The sequence below is a fragment of the Phyllostomus hastatus genome, unplaced genomic scaffold, assembly GCF_019186645.2.
Source record: "Phyllostomus hastatus isolate PE091 unplaced genomic scaffold, TTU_PhHast_1.1 phas_contig_210, whole genome shotgun sequence".
NCBI classification, from domain to species: domain Eukaryota; kingdom Metazoa; phylum Chordata; class Mammalia; order Chiroptera; family Phyllostomidae; genus Phyllostomus; species Phyllostomus hastatus.
In genome coordinates this window covers 12,377,821-12,392,895 of record NW_025333737.1, presented here as the reverse complement: position 1 = coordinate 12,392,895, position 15,075 = coordinate 12,377,821, and the positions used below count along the sequence as shown (strand labels likewise).

General features: G+C 37.6%; 1 protein-coding gene across 1 annotated transcript in view; it reads left to right on the top strand.

Moving 5' to 3' along the window:
- CEP112 (centrosomal protein 112) overlaps positions 1–15,075 on the top strand; it is a 327,830-nt gene that overhangs the window by 21,492 nt on the left and 291,263 nt on the right. The window contains exons 5-6 of the mRNA XM_045836669.1: positions 11,072–11,165; positions 13,011–13,088. Coding sequence (XP_045692625.1) covers positions 11,072–11,165; positions 13,011–13,088 — 172 coding nt within the window. The remainder of the gene's footprint in view (positions 1–11,071; positions 11,166–13,010; positions 13,089–15,075) is intronic.

Below are 15,075 nucleotides of genomic sequence, written 5' to 3'. Positions count from 1 at the left end.
GATGGCATATAACAGTATTACCTACTGCTCAGATGAATGCCAAGACATGAAATCTGAAGTTAGTCCTCATTTTAATTTTTTATCATTTCTAATGCAGCAGTGGTATTACTTCTAAAATGTTTTACACCTGTAAAACATGGCACACATGTAAAATGTGTATGAAAATGCACAGATACAGTTTAAAGAACAGTTATAAATGTCCCTCTCCATTTAACCCAGCCAGGAAGTGTAGCATATTACAGTACTCCAGATCTTCGGTGTTCTTTCTCCATTGCCTCCACTTCCCTTCTCCTAAAGGACCAACCATTGTCCTGTATTTTGTGTTTATCATTAAAAAAAACCACTTTATGTAAGTGGAATCATACTATATGTATTATTTGGATGCTTGCTTCTTTCTCTTATAGTTTCCAGATTATCCCATGTTAATATATGGAGCTGTAGTTCATTCTTTGTTTTGTGGTAAACTTTTAAAATCAATGTATAATATGCAAAAACCAAGACACACAAATCTTAAGTGTAAAGCCTGGAAATAGAGGGGAAATGCTTTATGATAATGCACTTGACAGTGATTTATTGGATATGATATCAAAAGCACAGACAACAAAAGAAAAAATAGATAAACTGGACTACATTAAAATTAAAAACTTGTTCATTGAAGGACCCAATCAGCAGAGTGAAAAGACAACCCATGGAATGAGTGAAAATATTTGCAAATCATATATCTGAAAAAGGATTGATATCCAAAACATATAAAGAATCCTACAATTCAACAACAAAACAAACAAGCCAACTGAAAAGTAGACAACGGACTTTAATAGACATTTCTCCAAAGAAGATATATTGTACAAATGGCCTATAAGCACATGAAAAGATGCTAAATGAGCATCACTGATTATTCTGTAAATGCAAATCAAAACCATAGTGAGATACCACTTATTAGGATTACAACTATTTAAAAAAACCAAAATAAGTGATGACAAGGATGTGGAGAAATTGGAGCCCTTGTGCACTGTTGGTGGGAATGTAAAATGGCATAGCTGCTGTGGAAAATAGTATGGCAGCTTCTCAGAAAAGTTAGAATCACCATATGATCCAGCAATCCCACTTCTGGGTATGTGTCCAAATGAACTGAGGACAGAGACTTGAACAGATGTGTGTACACCCATGTTTATAACATCATTATTCACAACAGCCAAAAGATGGAATTATCCCAAATATGAATCAGTGGATGAATCGGTAAGCAAAATGTGGTATATATATATACAACAGAATATTATTGAGCCTTAAAAAGGGAGGAAACTCTGACACATTACAACATGGATGAACCTTGAAGATATTATTCTAAGGGAACTAAGCCAGTCACAAAAAGACAAATACTGTATACTCCACTTATGTGGGGTACCTAGAGTACTCAAATTCATAGAATGGTGGTTGCCAGGGGTGGGGAGCTCATTGTCAAAGGGTACAGCATTTCAGTTTGGGAAGATGGAAAAGTCCTGGAGGTGGGTGGTGGTGATGGTTATACAACAATGTGAATGCACTTAACAACCACTGAACTGTATATTAAAAATGGTTAAGACAGTAAAGTTTATGTTAGGTGTAGTTTTCCACAACTAAAAATAAGAGAAAGAAAACCCAAATTAGCAATATCAGGAATGAAAGAAAGAGTAGGCTACATACAGATTCTACAGACATTAACAATATGAGAAAATATTATAAATGACTTTATGCCAGTGAAAAATTTGATAAAATGGACATAATTCTTGAAAGACACAAAAATCAATATTGACTCAAGAAAAAAATGGGAAATCTAAGTGGCTGTATCTCTATCAGTGAAATTTAATTTGTAATTAACCACCTCACAAATGTCTAAGCTCAGATGACTTTCTTGGTAAATTCTATCAGGCTTTTATGGAAGAAAATTTTAACATCCTACATGATATTTTTCCAAGAATAGAAAAAGAGGGAATGCTTCCTAACTCTCTTTAAGTCCACATTTTTGTTTCCATGAAAAGACAAAGACACTATAAGAACATAACACTATGTACCAGTATTTTCTTATATACATAGATTTAAAAATTTGTAATTAGCACACTGTATCCAGAAAAATATAAAAAGCATATTATATCATGAATGATGGACTTATCCCAGGAATAAGAAGTTGGTGGGCACTTGAGAATTTATTTCGTTACATAAATAAGTCATGTGATCATCTCAATAGATGCAGAAAAACACTGAACAAAATACAACATCCATCTATGATAAAAACTCTCAACAGATTAGAGATAGAAAGGAGCTTCCTCAGTCTGATTGAAGTTATCCATGAAAAAACAAAGCAACTAACAAAAAGAGAGAGTTCTTAACATTCCTGACTTGGAGAATTACTGCTGTGGTAACAGACAGCAGTGTTGGTGGCGGGGTAGGTGGAACCATGAAACAGAATAGGGATTCGAACAATAAGTCTCCACATACGTGTATGGTTGATTTTTCACAAAGAATTAAATGATGAAAGCCGGGTCTTTTTATGGAATTATGTTGGAAAAACTGGATATCCACATGAGAAAAAATGAAGTGGGTTATAGACCTAAATAAAAGAGCTAAGACCTATAAAACTTCTAGAAGAAAACAGAAAAATCTTTGTGACCTTGGGGTAGGCAAAGATTTCTAAAACAGGATCTAACAAATGAAGAAAAACACTATAAACTGAACTATCAAAGTTGAAACTTTGTTTTGAAAGACACACCATTTGGAAAATTACCTAGCCAGGCACAGAAGGGGAGAAAATGACTTGTGTCTAGAATATGTGAAGAACTCTTAAAATGTCAAGAAAAGGTAGATAACAAATTCAATGTGCAGAAGATTTTACGGGCACTTCACAAAAGAAAATACATAAAAGGCTAATATACACACATGAAAAGATGGTCAACATCATTCGTTATTAGGGAAATGCAACTTTCAGAGTATCATGTGATACTACTACATACCCACTAAAACAGCTAAAGACTGAGAGGACCAGTAGGGTTACGACATAATGAAATTGGAAGCCTCCTGCAATGTTGATGGAAATAGAAAATGATGTGACCATTCTGGAACATGGTTTGCCAATTTCTTACAAAGTTTAAGATAACTTACCATATGACCCCACAATTCTATTGCTAGGTGTGTTCAGTCAACAGAAATGAAAATGCATGTCCACACATGAACGTTCATGGAAGCTTTATTCATAATAGCCCAAATGTGGAGCCAATCTAAATGTCCATCAGCACATGAATAAAAAAGCAAATTATGGTTCATTCATATAATGGAATATAGCAAGCAATAAAATGAAGTGAACTTTTGATACATGCAACAACATGGCTGAATCTCAAAAACATTTTCCTCAGACAAGCCAGACAAAAATACATACTCTTTGATTTCATGTATTTGAGATTCTACAAAATCAGGATGCCTGGATTTGCAGAAAGGAGCAGACTGATATACCAAAGGAGCTCAAGAGAACTTTTGGGTGTGGTAGAAAGAATCTGCCTCTTTATTTTGATGGTTATGCCGGTTTATACATTTGTCAAAACTCATCAAACTCTACATTTTAAATGGGTAGATCTTATAAATAAACTATATCTCAACAAACAGTGAAAGTCATATCCAGGGGTAGCAGAGGCTTCTTTGGTGTGACTTCTTCCAGTCTGAACAACTGCAGACTAAAGGAGTGAGTTATCCCCACCCCCCACCCCCCTCCCCAGTCCACCCACATAGCCAGTACAGTGGTGAGAGAGGGACTGGAGAACTTCCACTAAAAAAACTGAAAATGGGAGACACTTGGCACTGACAATTCTGAAATGTAGCCAGGCATCCAATCTGGCGCCTGTTTCTTGATTAGGGCGCAGTGAGGCTTCCTGGGAGTGCTCTGCATGGCTCTGGGTTTTTCCCTCTGAATTACCTTTCTTTTACCATTAAGAAATGACTTGTTTTAAGCCGAGTAGTTTCCTCAGTCTGCTTCTCATTTGTAGGAATTTGGGGACTCATACTTGTTTTTGTTTTGAATTCTGTGCCCCATGCACAGGAGACTGTGTTTGTGTTCTTTGCCTTTCTGTGGCCCATTATCTTCTCATAAGCCAAAGCTTTCAGAAATTATCACCCGCACTGGTTTTCAGCTTCCTCTCCAGAGCAGGGAGCTCCATTCCTGCCTCCAGTGAGTTTGACTCTATTCCTCTACTTTGAGGGACTTTGAGTCCCTCCTGCTTCTCTCCAGAGTCACATTTCCCTGTTATGTCCACTTGTGTCTGGAACCCGAGCCTGGCAGACCTTCAATTTCCATCCTTTTCATGGCGTTGCACTTTTGTTCTAGCTGAAGGGGGTCCATAAGTTACTCTCTTAGGCTCTTTTCTGATGCAGTTTTAACTTCTATTGTCACTACTATATTTTTAATTCTTATTTCTCAAGTTTCTGTTTTATTTACTCCTTCCGGAATTCATATTATTTCAATGTTGGAGATTTTAAATCTTTATCTCTTGCATTTTCATTTACTATATTCATCTCTTTATTTTTTCCTGTGTGCTCTTAGAATATTTCTTGAACTAGTTCCCTAATTCACTGCTTTGATTTTGTGCTATATTTAATCAGTTTTTCTCTTCCATTTGGTTTTAAAATTTGGTAATGCTTTGCATTTATAAGCACATTTTTATGATCACAGGTTGTTCATTTCCTTTTTTTTACCTCTGAAATGTTCACTTGAATCACATTAAGAGCACAAATGAAAAAATATGTTTTAGAAGTTTCTCCCTTTAAAAAATGTATTAAGTTTCTTTTGCAGGAGGACATTTGATTGGTCTTTCTTTAGGCTTTTAAATCTTACATGTCATTGCTTATTTCTTTGTAGGGACAAGTCAGTGTTTCTTTGGTGTTTGGAATCAACTGAGAGCACATTTCTGGATTCCTGTTGAAATATTTTAGCATTAGGAAAAAAAGTGAATGGGAAAAATTTGTGTTTCCTATACATTTAGTTTTACTCCTTAAGAGGAGTAAACAGGCTCTTTCCTGGCAGGGCATCTTATAATGTGATGAAGCTTTTCTTTCCGTGTTAGTTTCAGCACCCTGAGGTTCATCAAGCCACAGTCTCTTTTCTAACTGGCACACGTACCACAATCATGAACTCACTGTAATCATGTCCCCTGTACTAATTGTAGGCTGTCTTTATGGGGCTCCATGACTTGCTAGTCTGGGTGACAGGCAGCACCTGTGATCCTTCATAAAAAGACTTATAGGGTTGAGCTTTGCCTTCTAGCTTCTGTCTCACTGTTCACCTTGACCTCCAGCCCCATCACTGTGATTTGGAGCTGTCTTAGTACCTACTTAGAGTTTCAGTTAATTATGTTATCTGCTGGAGACAGTCTCAAGGGCAAGAAATGAAACCTGTATGCCTGATGGTCTTTCTTGTGCCAGCCAGATTTTAGCAATAATACTGACAATCTTTCGTTGATTCAACTGCCTTCACCCAAAGCTGGCTTCAGCAGTGCCTCTGCTTTACTCAGCCTGCACTGGAGCATGTTATAGGGGCAATGTAATGAATTTATTTTTGGACATGTTGAATTGGAGGTAGGGTTATTCAACTTGTATTTGTAATGGGGATGGAGGTCAAGAAAGTAATTTGGGCTGGAGATGTAGATTTGATAAGCAAAGCTTCTTATTATTTGAAAAAATAAGAGTATATTGAATTGTCTAGGGAAATCATGGAAAAGGGAAATAAATAAGATTAGACACAGAACCCTGGGATTTTAGCATGTATGGGATGGGCAGAGAAAGACAAGTTAGTGAAGGTTCCTGTGAAGGAGCTTTCTCAAGAAAAGAAACAGAAGAATAGTTCTACAGAGCCAATGAATGTGGCATCTTTAGAACACTGTCCTAATGTTTTGCTGACGTGAACTTGGGAGAGTAGGGACAGATGATGGCTCATTTGCTTGAGCAACTAGGAGATCATTGATGACTTGACTTACAGCACTTTCAGAATGAGTGGAAATTGGATTATAGTTGATTGGAGACTATATGGCAAGTTAGGGCATGGACCCAGTAACTTATTTTGAAACTTACTGTGAAGGGAAAGAGGTACATTGGTACAGAGAACAGCTACAAGTGAGTTAAAGGGTGTGTTGTGTTATGTATGCACCTGTGTAATAAACTGAGAAATGTTTCAGTCCTCTTTTGTATTAATATTTTCTGTGAGAAGAATTACTTTTAATTTTTAAGGATTTTTTTCAATTTCAAAGGATAACTCTTTTTATGATTATTGAATCTATTCTTAAAGAAGAATATTCTTCTGCTTAGTATGATATATCATACTGCTTAGTATGATATATCAGGTTGCCTCTTCCCACATACTGAGTTTTAAATGCTTCTAGCAGCTTTAGCACATTGGCTGATGAGATTATTCTCAATTTATTACTTTATCTACTTTTCTAATTTGTTTTTAAGTATTTGGCTATCTGGGTTATTGAATAGGGGTATACAAGAAATCAATAGCTTTTTTAAAAATAGCTTTTTTAAACATTCTAAATTGTTTAGTAATTAGCCTAAGGAATGCAATTCTATTAATGACTACCAAAAAACACATTCATTGTAATCTTGTCTTTTTTTGGTGTTGATTTTACATTTATTATAATGTTACAGAACACACAAGGGGGGCCTGAGACAATATACTATTATTTAAAAGGCCCCCAGGTCCGTTATGCCTGCCGCCTTAGGAAAGACGTCTCTCAATGCCAGAGATTTGTGAAAAGGAAAGGAAATGTTTATTTAATGGTATACAAACTTAAAGTAGTGACCTAATGTCTTTATCAAAAATCCTAAAGTCCCTAAAAACACCCACAAACACGCAGTCCTTCCTTCCTTCCCCCTTTGCCCAGTCCAGAGTACTGTATCTCAGGAAAGGAAATAGAAGTCCATGGCTCAGGCAGTCCTCTGGTTCTTCCCAGTTAGTCCTCCATCTCGACTGGGAGACCTCCCTGGGTTCCCGGCACCCTCCTCTGAGTCGCGGGATCTCTGCTGAAACCAGGTGGTGGTTCCCCCTTCTAAAGCTGCGGGGGTCCCCACTCTGGCACAGGCACGTGGTTCTCCCTCTCAGGGCTGTGGGAAGGGGAGAGTCCCCACTCTGTCCAGGCCGCGTGGTTCTCTCCTTCTCAGGGCCGCGCATGGCTCTCCTTCCTGAAGCAGCATGGTTCTCTCTCGGATGCAGGAGTCTCCACTCCGTCAAAGCCGCGTGGTTCTCTTTTCTATGGCTGCGGGAAGGGAGAGTCCTCACTCTGACAAAGCCGCGTGGTTCTCTCTCTCTGGGATGCAGGAGTCTCCACTCTGCTAAAGACGCATAGTTCTCCCTCCTCAAGCAGCATGGTTCTCTCTGGGATGCAGGAGTCTCCACTCCGTCAAAGCCGCATGGTTCTCTCTTCCTCAGGGCTGCGCATGGCTCTCCTTCTCAGGGCAGCATGGTTCTCCTTCCTAAAGCACCACGGTTCTCTCCCTCAATGGCTGAGGTCCTCCCTATTCTGCTAAAGCTGCATGGTTCTCTCTTCTCTCAGGGCTGTGCATGGTTCACCTCCTCAGGGCTGCACATGGCTCTCCTTCTCAAAGCAGCATGGTTCTCTCTCGGATGCAGGAGTCTCCACTCCGTCAAAGCCGCGTGGTTCTCTTTTCTATGGCTGCGGGAAGGGAGAGTCCTCACTCTGCCAAAGCTGCGTGGTTCTCTTTTTCTGATGGCCACCAAGCCTGGGTTTTAAATCCCCCGCGGCCAATCTTCCTCTGCAGCCTCATTTCCGACTCCTCCCACACTCGGCTTCACATGCCGGAACTCGTATCCTTCCAGCTTTACTGGGCTGCCATCTTGAGTCTGGGCAGGTGTGGCCCCATGTCCTGGAGCCAATCGTCTCCGAGCTCCCACGCAGGCGCTGTAGCTTGGGGGATCTGCCCCCAGTCACGTCTTGGTGGGGAAGTTACTTCCATTCCCCTGGCTCAGAGATGATCACAGCTATTTAACATATCTATACAACCAGCCAAAGGCTATAGATATGTTAAATGACCACGCCAGAGGGTAGCTGCAAGGCTGTTGCTATGCAAAACAGCTCTCAATGGCCCTGCTCCATTTGTCCCTTCCCCCAACCCACACCCGGGGGGGGGGGGTGGTGGAGACATCTTAAAATCTCCTGGACACCTTAAGTTCTGGACCCCCTTTTTAATGCCCATTTGGGGTCCCCCCTCTTGGCTGCACCCTGTAACAATAACTTTTTTAAAAAATATATTTTATTGATTATGTTATTACAGCTGTCCCATTTTTTCTCCCCTTTATTCCCTTTTACCCTGCTCCTTGCCACCAGCACTACCTACCCCCTTAGTTCATGTCCATGGGTCATACATATAAGTTCTTTGGCCTCTCCATTCCCCATACTATTCTTAACCTCCCCATCTATTTTGTACTTACTGCTTATGCTTCTCATTCCCTGTACCTTTTCCCCTGTTCTCTCCTCTCCCCCTTCCCACTGATAACCCTCCATGTAATTTCCATTTCTGTGATTCTGTTCCTGTTCTAGTTGTTTACTTAGTTGTTTTTTTTGTTTGTTTGTTTTTTTTAGTTTTACTTGTTGATAGTTGTGAGTTTGTTGTCATTTTACTGTTCATAGTTTTGATCTTATTCTTTTCCTTAGATAAGTCCCTTTAACATTTCATATAATAAGAGGTTGGCGATGATGAACTCCTTTAACTTGATCTTATCTGGGAAGATCTTTATCTGTCCTTCCATTCTAAATGATAGCTTTGTGGGATAGAGTAATCTTGGCTGTAGGTCCTTGCCTTTTGTGACTTTGAATACTTCTTTCCAGCCCCTTCTTGCCTGTAAGGCCTCTTTTGAGAAATCAGCTGGTAGTCTTACGGGAACTCCATTGTTGGTAACTCTCATTTTCTTTTGCCGCTTTTAAGATTCTCTCCTTATCTTTAATCTCAGGTAATGTAATTATGATGTGACTTGGTGTGTATCTCTTTGAGTTCAACTTCTTTGGGACTTTTGGAACTTCCTGGACTTCCTGAAATTCTATTTCCTTTGCCAGATTGGGAAGTTCTCCTTCATTATTTTTTTCAAATAACTTTTCAGTTTCTTACTCTTCCTTTTCTCCTCTGGCACCTGTATGATTTGGATTTTGGAACATTTAAAGTTGTCCGGAGGTTCCTAAGCCTTTCTTCATTTTTTTGAATTCTTTCTTCATTCTGTTCTGGTTGAATGTTTATTTCTTCCTTCTGCTTCAAATCATTGATTTGAGTCCTGGTTTCCTTCCTATCACTGTTGGTTCCCTGTATATTTTTCTTTGTTTCACTTTGCATAGCCTTCACTTCTTCCTCTATTTTGTGACCATACTCAGTCATTTCTGTGAGCATCCTGATTACCAGTGTTTTGAACTCTGCATCTGATAGGTTGTCTATCTCTTCATTGCTTCATTGTATTTTTGGAGCTTTGATCTATTCTTTCATTTGGGCCTTTTTTTTTTGTCTCGGGAGCCTGTTATGTTATAAGGGGTAGAACCTTAGGTATTCTCCAGGGCGGGGCAACCCAGGTTGCTGTGTTGTGGCACTGTATATGGGAGAGGGGTCAGAGAGGGAGCAGTGCTGCTTGCTCAGCTCTTGGGTGGCTTTCAGTCACTTACCTCACTACCCACAAGCAAATTGGGCCCATCTGGTGCTGATTCCTGGGTGGGTAGGTTTTGTACATTCTATGACCCTGTAGGTCTCTCTAGTGACTCTCCAGTGAGTCTGGGAGTTTCTCTTGCTCCTGCAACCCCCACGGATTTTTACAGCCATAGGTTTTAGGGCTTCATTTTCCTGCACTGGAACCCAGGGTCGTGGGGTCTGTCTCGCCCCTTAGTTCTTCCTCCCAGTTTATCTGCACATAAATATGGGACCGCCTGGTCCTCCAGCCGCCACTTCGGCCATCTAGTTCTCCAGTGGTTGTCTTGCTGTGTGTCCTCTCCACCCCTCCTACAAGTCTGAATGAATGTTTGTTCTTTAACTTCTTGGTTGTAGGACATCCATACAGTTTGATTTGCTGGCAGTTCTAGTTATTTTTTGTTTTTAAATTTGTTGTTGTCCTCCTTTTGGTTGTGTGAGGAGGCAAAGTGTATCTACCTATGCCTACATCTTCACTGGAAGTCTGTTACGGTAATCTTGTCATCTTGAATTACTATTTCGTCTTTTGGGAATACTTAGTATAGCTCACTATTTGTGAAGGAAATCCTGATATGGCTTGTGGTTGAAAGTTAGTGACTTCAATTTATTACATAATGTTTAGTTTCCATTTCATGTACATTAAAACAGCTGTTCAGACAATAAATATTTGTAATCATGGAACTTTCATTGAAATAATATAAATAAAAGTATTTGAGAGACTCTAGGCTAAGTAGAATATTGAGAATGGTGTTTTTATATTGTATTTTATATTGGAGAAGTCTTTGTATTCAAGTTCATTTGGAAGTTTAAACTGTTTTCTTACTCATGTTGTACTTATCACAATTTACCTGAATTAACATAGTGCATTTTTAAGTTGAAGACTTTGATTTATCTGTGATTTCTGACAGGTTTCAAATTAATTCAGACTTTCAACTACATGAAAGTTTTGTTATTTTCTATACTTTAAGGCTTCATCTTAATGTGAAACATGAATCCAACAAAACTTGCTAACCTTTTAAAATAATTATTTTCTCTAAGAATATATACTTTGCTTTTTTTCTTTTTCTACACTCAGAATAAGGGGAAAGGAGGAGAAAAATTTAAATACATGTAGTTTATTATAGTCTCACTTAAAAATAAAATTTATAAACATGTATGTGGTATTTAGGTGATGTTTTATTTCTAGTTCAATCTAAATAAAATAAAGTGTGAGAATTACAAGTTGTTATTTTTTAGTTTTTTTTTCTTTGCTATTAAAATGTCATTGTTAATATAATCAATCATCTCATTCTTCCCTTAATAAATTGGTAATTCTAAATTTGAAAACCCATGTCCTCCAATACCCCAAATTCTGATTGTCATTGTTTTGGTCTGTTAGCAGGGAACAGTACACTGTGAAGCTCCAAACAAGATCACATTCCGTGAGTCCAACCTACAGAGAAGAAGGACGAAATATTACCCCAAAGAGTTGTGTAAGATCAGATTCTACTTTTGTTTGTTTGTTGCTTTAAAAATAACTCTACAAATTTTTAGTTTCATATTGTCAAAGTCCCAATGAACACTTAAAAAGAATGAATAAAGTTTGAAAGTTTTAGTGACCATCTTGGTGTCAAAGAGATGGTATGCTTGGTATATTCTACGTTGTTCCTTCTGCTTTCTCGATGATTCGGAAGCATCACATTAATCAGTCTATTGCCTTTCTTGTGCATTGAAGAATAACTTCAGAAAGCTTTGGGTTTGTTTTTTTTTTCCATTATTTTTCCTTTTCTCTTTTATTCATTATATGTATAAAAATAGATACCCAGTTGTCATAAACTTGAAAAATTGGGATTAATTTCTAGTGAAATAGGGGACACTGCATTTCTGATGAAGTGAACTGTTTATATCTTGAACTATGAATACGTCTCTTGCATCTAAGTACTTAACAGAGATTTGGTTTGAACCAGTGCCAAGAGCATTCCAGGAGGCTTTGTGGAGGAAAGGGCTTTGCTTGCCTACTAAGGTCTTGATGGTTTGACCCTGGCTTGCCTTGGGTTGAAAGACTTGTAGTTACAGGATCGTGAGTGATGCACGACTGCTTTAGCACATGTTGCTCTAAACATCACTCCTTGCATTTTCTTCCGTGATAGTTTAGAACTTTCAAAAATATTTTAATATAAAGGGAAGTGCATTTTAAATATGTGTGGGTTTATCATCAATCATTATATTTACTCAGAATAAACAAACTAGGTACATTTTCTTAAGATGTTCTTATTCACAAAAATAAAAACAAAAAGGGGACCAACAGTAGAAGCAATAATGAATTTTAATATATAACAACATTTTGTTCAGTAGAAATTTGGAGACTCAGTAAAATATGAAGAACGTTAGTATATTTTTCATCCCTTCAGATGATTTGAACAAACAGTTAGATGATCTGATGGACAAATAGATTTATTTGTTAGTAATGAGGTTTTTTAAAAGCGTGAAAATTCTGTACCAATAAATCTAATTTCAAAATAAGTTTTTTGGCTGTACTATAGAATATATATCATTATTTCACGCAGGTTTACCTTTTTAAGTTTTTAATTTACCTTTTTAAGTTTTTAGAGGTTTCAGATAATTGTTCATTTCTGGCACAGATCTTAGGCTGTCCTCAGTTAATTAGAATTTCAATCTGGTTTGATAAATATGTAATTTAATAAATTGTATGGGAGGTGGAAAAAACATGGAATTTTAATTTTTTTAAAATAAAAAATCACCATAATTGTGTTTTTGTGATGTGAATTCAAAGCTTGTTTCTTTTTATATTCAGTGTATGAATGAGAATTAATTTAAGAACAAAGAGCTTGTTGGACATCAGCACAAACTTTCCTGTTAACTAATTTTAATGAGAGTAAATAATTCATCTTTTCAAGTGTCCCCCTGCTCCCCTTTAAAGCTACTGTGGTATACCACAATTAAAACTTTTTTGTAAAAGAACTTAAAGAGAAGAGTCTGGATTAATTTTTAAAATATTCTTTTGATGGGTTTTTTTTTGAAATCTAGTTACTGTGTGAATATATTGTGAAGGCATCTCATAGCCCTAAGCAGATATAATAAACAGCTATTACTTAGAATTAACTAGCTCAATTGTAATGTAGCCCTTTCTTCTGCGGGCAATATAGCATTACCAAAGAAGCACATAAAATTCTCATTACTCTGAATGACATATTTTATCCGTCTTCTTCCCTCTCTCCTTTTTTTCTTCTCTCTCCGTTTTTCCCTTCTTCCTTTTCTCTTTTATTTCCTCCCTTCTTTCCTTTATCCCTTCTTCCTTTATCTCTTTTGCATTTCAGGAAGTTCATTTGAAAAATTCGGCTATTTCTTTGGATGACAGCGACATCGAAGCTCGCCTTAATAGTTGGAATCTTGGGGTAAAACAAGTAGTTGTTTTTATCTATGTAAATGTGGCAGAATCACATTTTATTTGAAAGTCATCTGAACTAAGTTAATTCTATTCAGTGAATGGTGTTGGATGTTAGACATTTAGTACTGTGTTAGCACTGAGAAAGACTTTCAGTATAGGAAAGAGAAATAACATTCCAAATAAGCATAAAATAGTCTCTGCCCTTGGCAAGCTGTCTTTCTTAATGGTGAACTAAGAGATATATACATAAATGGTTAAATAGTAATTTATGATAGTATGTGATAAAATACCAAAGTGAATTAGGTAGAAAGAACACTGAGGTTTGGAGAAAGGAGGACATTTGGGCTGAGAAAAATCGCAGGCAGACTTCACAGATGAGCTGACATCATGGACAGCAGTTTTCAGATACACAGGCTGGGGGCTCGGACGGGCTTGGGTAGTTGGAGATGTGGGGAGCTAGGAATCCAAGGCAGAAAACAGGCCTGAAGAAAGGGGTGTTGTGAAAGTGCACTATTGTGACTAGATCTTTGGGGTTTATATAGGGAATTAGGGGGCAACATTATCAGGCTGGGTCACATGGGAGATTTGAATGCTAAATTGAGAAGTTTAGCTTTTAAATTTTAGGCAATAGTAAGCCCAGGTTTATTTTTTCCCCTCTACATTCTATTTTACATATACAGAAAATGAGAGGAATAAACCATGTTTTAAGGTCATAACACTGAAAGATGTAACATTTTGTTTATGTATATATTTTTTCTGTGTGTATTTATAAAATTAAAATTTAAACAACATTGTGGTTATATTTAAATACTGTTTTATGTGCTATTTTAAATTTGGTTTAAGTTTATAATAGCCCTGTAACCATGAATTTTAATGGTAGCACTAATTTTTCTTTTGGATGGATATTCCATAACTTATTTAAGCATTCTGTTATTTTTGGAAATTCAGGCTGCTTCCTGTTTGCTGCTAATATAAGTAATACTGCACTAAGATTTCTTAGAAGAGTCATTTTATACATATTTGGTTGCTTTCTTAGGTCCTCCCAGAAGGTTTATAACAATTCATTTTTCAAGCTGCCATGTATGGGGTTTGTCTGTTTCTCACTTCTACACTGACATTAGGGATTATTATTTTTTAAAACTATAAATCCTTCCTGCTAATTACAGACTTGAATAAAAGCAGTGCTTTAGGAAAATTGACTTGGTGTCATGATGAAGGTTATACTGGATGGCAGTAAAAATGGAGAAAGGGGACTAATCATCTTTTAGGTGGTATTTGCAGTGGCCTCTGCGTTAGCGTGACTTCTGTGAAGGTGGAAAGGATAGGAAGGAGACACGTTCCAAAGAGAATAAATACTTAGTGACCGACTTTTGGACTGAACAAAAGGGCACATGGAGGGGTTGGTTTCAGGAAATGGGAATGTTGACTCTGTCAGTTAATTGATTGTCCGATGGGGTACTCCATTTTAGGGGTTTAAAAGTTTTGTTTTAGACTGGTGGAGTTTGAAGAGATGGTATGATTCACTGGGGAGTTCAGCATTTGGGGCTTCGTGAGACTCAAGGGCTGGAGGTGGTAGTTGCACCCAGAGGCTGACCAGCTCTAGTCTTTGAGTTCCGAGTGAGGAGGGCTGGGCGGGTGGCACAGAATGAGGACACCTGACTTGTGCATGGCTTTGATTAGAAGGCAGGGAAATGGGTAAGAATGGAAAGGAATGTGGATCTCTTAGTGATTTGGGGAGTACATTCGGAAAAGAGAAGGGAGAAACAGAATTGTTCACAAGAGGGGAATAGTAAGTGAAAAATAAAACCCTACATTTTCATGTTTGAAGATGTTGGGGAAGTTGTCTAAGTTAACCAGTATGGGAGGAGAGCACAGGAAATCCCTCAGAAAGACAGTTTTTTCTTTTTTCTTTTTTTTTTTTCAGAAAAAAAGAAACAATGTTTTCTTTTTTTTCAGAAAACAACATCAAAGTGAAAAACAAAATTCTGGGCTAT